The sequence below is a fragment of the Eptesicus fuscus genome, chromosome 10, assembly GCF_027574615.1.
Source record: "Eptesicus fuscus isolate TK198812 chromosome 10, DD_ASM_mEF_20220401, whole genome shotgun sequence".
Taxonomy (NCBI): Eukaryota; Metazoa; Chordata; class Mammalia; order Chiroptera; family Vespertilionidae; genus Eptesicus; species Eptesicus fuscus.
In genome coordinates, this window is record NC_072482.1 from 57,094,893 (window position 1) to 57,101,225 (window position 6,333).

At 44.7% G+C, this 6,333-nt stretch overlaps 1 protein-coding gene across 1 annotated transcript; it reads left to right on the forward strand.

Moving 5' to 3' along the window:
* The first annotated feature begins 497 nt into the window (after positions 1 to 497).
* LOC103297281 (heat shock cognate 71 kDa protein-like) lies at positions 498 to 2,499 on the forward strand. Its single transcript, XM_054722041.1, is given in 4 exon segments — positions 498 to 893; positions 896 to 1,194; positions 1,196 to 1,401; positions 1,403 to 2,499. Coding segments are annotated over 4 exon segments (1,920 nt in total). The 5' UTR covers positions 498 to 547; the 3' UTR covers positions 2,472 to 2,499.
* The last annotated feature ends 3,834 nt before the right edge of the window (positions 2,500 to 6,333 follow it).

The window sequence follows — 6,333 nt, forward strand, 5'->3', positions numbered from 1 at the left end:
ATATTTTTCAGTTAGATATTTAGAGCTTTAACTCCTCTTCTACCTATCTTTATTAATTTTCTAAGGTTTCAGGAATCTGAAATGATTTTTATAAGAGCAATATTCTACCAGTGTCCTCTAGCAAAATTCAATATTAATTATGATTCATAATTATTAAGAACATAATTTATCTTTTTTGAAAGAGTAGGTAGAGTCTTCTAATCTTGGCAAAATCATTTGTGCCTTAGGAATCCATAATTTACATCCTCTCAGAAAGATAATTAACCTATACGGTTCTCATCTTTTCCTTAAACCTACAGGAAATTATCCTAGATTTTTTTTCAATAGTAAATGCACGTCCCACGTGAAAATTTTATACAGAGTGTTTTGGTGAGAGATTCTATCCCACCCTTTTTGGCTTTTCTATCAGTTATTTCATTATGACCTACAGCTACCATGTGAAGTAGTTATTATTACACCCAATTTTAAGAAAAGAAAACTGGCTCATTGAACGCGGGGACACCAGCGCTTGTCGGTCTGTGCCAGCCAAACGCGCACGCCAGCAACCATGTCTAAGGGACCTGCAGTTGGCATTGATCTTGGCACCACCTACTCTTGTGTGGGTGTATTCCAGCATGGAAAAGTGGAAATAATTGCCAATGATCAAGGAAACCGAATCACCCCGAGTTATGTTGCCTTTACTGACACTGAGCGATTAATCGGTGATGCTGCAAAGAATCAAGTAGCAATGAATCCTCCCAACACGGTCTTTGATGCCAAGTGCTTGATTGGACGTAGATTTGATGATGCTGTTGTCCAGTCTGACATGAAGCATTGGCCTTTCATGGTGGTGAATGATGCTGGCAGGCCCAAGGTCCAAGTAGAATACAAGGGAGAGACAAAAAGCTTTTATCCAGAGAGGTGTCATCCATGGTTTTGACAAAGATGAAGGAAATCGCAGAAGCCTACCTGGGGAAGACTGTTACCAATGCTGTTGTCACAGTACCTGCTTACTTCAATGACTCTCAGCGTCAGGCCACCAAAGATGCTGGAACTATTGCTGGTCTCAATGTACTTCGAATCATCAATGAGCCAACTGCCGCTGCTATTGCTTACGGTTTAGACAAAAAGGTTGGAGCTGAAAGAAACGTGCTGATCTTTGACTTGGGAGGTGGCACTTATGATGTGTCAATCCTCACAATTGAAGATGGAATCTTTTGAGGTCAAATCTACAGCTGGGGACACCCACTTAGGTGGAGAAGACTTGGACAACCGAATGGTCAACCATTTCATTGCAGAGTTCAAATGCAAGCATAAGAAGGATATCAGTGAGAACAAGAGGGCTGTCCGTCGCCTTCGTACTGCTTGTGAATGTGCTAAGCGTACTCTCTCTTCCAGCACCCAGGCCAGTATTGAGATTGATCGACTTCTATACCTCTATCACACGTGCCCAATTTGAAGAATTGAATGCTGACCTTTTCTGTGGCACCCTGGACCCTGTAGAGAAAGTCCTTCGGGATGCCAAGCTTGACAAGTCCCAGATCCATGATATTGTCTTGGTGAGTGGCTCTACTCATATCCCCAAGATTCAGAAACTCCTCCAGGACTTCTTCAATGGAAAAGAGTTGAATAAGAACATCAACCCTGATGAGGCTGTTGCTTATGGTGCAGCTGTCCAGGAAGCCATTCTCTCTGGAGACAAATCTGAAAATGTCCAAGATCTGCTGCTGCTGGATGTCACACCTCTTTCCCTTGGCATTGAGACGGCTGGCGGCGTCATGACGGTCCTGATCCAGCGCAACACCACCATCCCCACCAAGCAGACTCAGACCTTCACCACCTACTCTGACAACCAGCCAGGCGTGCTCATCCAGGTTTATGAAGGTGAGCGTGCCATGACCAAGGACAACAACCTGCTTGGCAAGTTTGAACTCACAGGCATACCTCCTGCACCTCGTGGTGTTCCTCAGAATGAAGTCACTTTTGATACTGATGCCAATGGCATCCTCAATGTCTCCGCTGTGGATAAGAGCACAGGAAAAGAGAACAAGATTACCATCACTAACGACAAGGGTCGTCTGAGCAAGGAAGACATTGAGCGCATGGTCCAAGAAGCTGAGAAGTACAAAGCTGAAGATGAGAAGCAGCGGGACAAGGTGTCTTCCAAGAATTCACTTGAATCCTATGCATTCAACATGAAAGCAACTGTTGAAGATGAAAAACTTCAAGGCAAGATCAATGATGAGGACAAACAGAAGATTCTTGACAAGTGCAATGAAATCATTCACTGGCTTGATAAGAACCAGACTGCAGAAAAGGAAGAATTTGAACACCAGCAGAAAGAGTTGGAAAAGGTCTGCAACCCCATCATTACCAAGCTGTACCAGAGTGCAGGACGCATGCCAGGAGGAACGCCTGGGGGCTTCCCTGGGGGCGGAGCTCCTCCATCTGGCGGTGCCTCCTCTGGGCCCACCATTGAAGAGGTTGACTAAGCCAGCTTTGAGCATAGATCTAGCATTGTTCCAACAAAATATTGAAGGACCCAAATTTGTAGCAAATTCCATGGCAGTTTTAAAAGTTGAGCTGCTGTATAGTAAGTACCTGGGCATTCTTGATACTTGAATACGGACTGTGCACAGGGAAAGGAAATACAATGCACTTTATAACTATTGTAAAGTGGAAAATGCGATGTCTTAAATAAAACTATTTAAAATTGGCAACAACAACAAAACAAAAAAAAGAAAAGAAAACTGAAGACAGAACTCAGGTGATGTACTCAAGGTCACAAAGTTTTCAAATAAGACTGGACCTCAAGCTCCAAGTTCTTGTTACTCTTACTCAGAGAAAATCTTAGGTGGTATCTGCTGAAATAAAAAACAAGGCCATGAAAATATAAAGCAGGAAAATAAAATAACAACAGTACACAAGAAGGAAAATGAATGTGGATTCTTCAGAGAATCTATCCTAGTGGTCAGCCAAAGTCACAATTAATAGCTAAGATCAAAATACATGGCTATGGTCATAAGCCAATAAATATCTTCACCTTCTGGGACCCTTGCTCAATCAGGAGGCTCCCTGGTCAATAGTCAAGGCACTGGACATGATCTGTTTATGGAGAAAGGGGATGATGGAGGGATGGGGAACACTTGACCAAAGCAGTTTGCATATGCATCCTATGAGTAGGCCATGGAGAAACCTAATGGGGCAATGTCACCTCAACAAGAGATTTGTTAAAGTAGAATTTCCTAGGTTTTTTATTTTCTTTACTAATACTATATTTAATACTAGAGGTCCAGTGCATGAAATTCGTGCACTGGGGGGGTGGGGGGGCCTCAGCCCAGCCTGTACCCTCTCACAGTCTGGGACCCCTCGGGTATGTCCACTTAAGCCAAAAGTTGGAAATCCCTCTCACAATCTGGGACCCTTCACTCCTTACCGCCCACCTTCTCGCTGCTCCTTACCACTCGGCTTGCTGCTCCTTAGCGCTGCCATGAAGACAGGAGAGGCTCCCACCACCGCCATTGCACTCGCCAGCCATGAGCCCTATCTTTCTGTGTAGTTGTCTGTGAGCCAACTGCTCTTTTCCTTCTCACTTAGGGCGAGCAGCATGTGAGGGCAGAGCGTGCTGTCGTGGAATGCAGAGGGCTGCCAGGACCAGAGGGGAGTGGTCAGGCCCACGGGGTGAGAAGTGGACACAGAGGACGCTATCTCACCCAATTGTGGGGTGGGCTGGCCGGCCTTCATTTTCCTGACCCCACCCAGGGAGGGACCCAGCAGGGTGTCTGACTCTCCATTCTCCATTCTTCTATTTGTGACACCTGTTACCCTTGCCAGGCCTCCCCCAAAGTAAATTCAGCTCAATCCCTGAATGTAAAAGGGCATGGGCGGGGGGGCGGGGCGCTCCACTCCAGTGCCCCCTGATTCCCAGTGACAGGATCTGGTCTCAGGACAGTGGCCACAGCTACAGAACACAGATCTGTTTCAAGAAAAGTTGGGAATGCAGACTTTCATATGAGCCCCTATTCCAAAAGGTGGCAGTTTATTCACATTGTGGCAAAGACACCTTCAAGAGTAACATAAGTGGGTACAGTCAGGGCCAAACCAGGCCATTTCCTCATCCAATCTCTGAGGTGCATGGGCAGAACCAAGTCTCAGCTCTTCACAGGACACTTCCGGGGATTTTTAAGCCTAAAGGACATTCTTATCCTTTGGGATTTTTTCATCAGATAAAAGGATACGTACATTGGGGCAATCCTCTCGAGACACAATATTCCAGTTGCACCCATGGGACGACAACAGCGCACCTCAGAGGGAGGGAGCCAACAGATGGGGAGCAGAGAATTCTGAAAACCAAAGCAAAGGTCTAGAATATGGAAGAAGTCCTTGGTGTTCTGCTGAGAAACTTGGACTCCTTCCTCTGCAGTCACACAACTGTCACACGCCAGGCAGTCACTCAGAAACATCTTGGCATCGGCCAACTTATGGAATTCTCCCTTCTCTCCGTTCTCCTGAGCCAGACTCCGGACATTGACTGCGGCATTCTCTTGGTCATCATTTTGTTTTTTGTTTTTTTGTTTTCCAAAACATTACAATATAACATACAAAGATGCAGCCTCCTTTGTAGGAACAGGGAAGGAAGAGGTGGTTAAGTAAAGCACACGGAACTGCAGCAAGCACCAGCTGTGGGGAGGGCTCAGGGGGAGAGGAGATGGGTAGTGGGGCCGAGGCCCTAGAGCTGTTGCTGGGGAAGTAGGGATCCCCTCTGAGTGCCACGTTCTGAGGCTGCACTAATTGGTCAAGCTGAGGCAGAGGTGGGTGGCCATATCAGCCATCTTTGGTGCTTTTTACCCTTTCCCACTCCAGCTCTGTTGTAAAACTCCAGAGCCCTGGATTCCAAAGGCCCCATCCAGAGCAGAGGCACTGGAAGGGGGTGAGAGGAAGTGAGTAGGGCAAGTTTGAAAGCCGATATGCCTGTGTGCTGAGGGATGGCCGGAGACAGTGGTGAGAGGTAGCAGGGGAAGGGCTCTCATACACACCCTTCTGTGGGGGCCACAGGTGAGGGAGGTCAAGGGAGTAGGGTAGGGATGGGGCACCACGGCCCCAGTCTCTTAGGCATCCCTGTCTGTCCTCTGCAGTGCACATGGAGGAAAGGGGCTGCCTCTGAGGAGGGGCCAGGCAAGGCCAGGTGACCATCTTGAGTTCTGGCTGAGGTGATGGTCCTCACCCTGAGATGCCTTCTAACTGGTGATGGACCCAGGCCTGACTCCCACCACTGCTGCCACCACCAGGACCCAGGTGTTTGGTTGTCCATCTGGTCGTGACAGCCCTAGGCTATTATTTGTATAGATAGAGATGAGTTGAAAGTACCAGTGGTTTTCTCTATGGATACACTTGAAGGCATCAATGTAATAAATGTACAGTTTTGTAGTTAGTTCAATTGGAAAAACAGAAGTACAATAATAATGTCAAACATGGTGTTACTTTGGTTAAAAGTTTTAAATATTTTAAAATAATATGTTATCTTCCAGAAATTTAATTGTCAGAAGATTTTAAGAAAAGTTCTAACCAAAGAGTCCTTAAAAATAATTACCACTAAATGAAAAGAATGCAGAGTCAATTTGACTAGATTTATCTTGTTGTTTTCTTTCTTTTTTTATTTGCATGTTTACTTTTTATGATGGAAAGTTTATGGAAAACATACACCAGAGAAGAAATAATAGTATGTTAAACCACCATGTAGATACTACTCTGCTGTACCAATTATTAACTCTTGGTTTTATCTATAAAACATCAGTGCTCCAAACTCCAGATTATTAAAATAAATCTCAGACGAATTATCATTTTATCTGTAAATACTACAGTATATACTTCTAAATGTTTTACCCAATAACTTTATTATCTTACAAATTCAGAGTAATTACTTAATACTAGAGGCCCAGTGCACGAAATCGTGCACGGAGAGGGGGGAGTGGAGGGTGTCCCACAACCCGAACTGCACCCTCTCCAATCTGGGACCCCTCAGGGGTATGTCTGACTCATTCAAAAAATTGGGATTATATTTGTCTCCAAGAATTGCTATAAGTCCAATATAGGATACATGTTCCACTAAACGCTAAAAATAATCATAAATATGTTCTTCTTCTAATTATTTAGTAACCACAAACTGGGTATTAAGTACAAGCAGCAGCAAAGGAAATAGAAGAAAAGCAAATTCTCAAATGGAGCAATAATAGATTGTAGATATGGGAAACCATTAAGAACCACTCCAGTATGAATCTATTGAAAAGGATGAATGGGAATGCATTAAAGAAACAGAGAAAAGGCATGAACAAAGATTGTTGTGTTTAATACAGG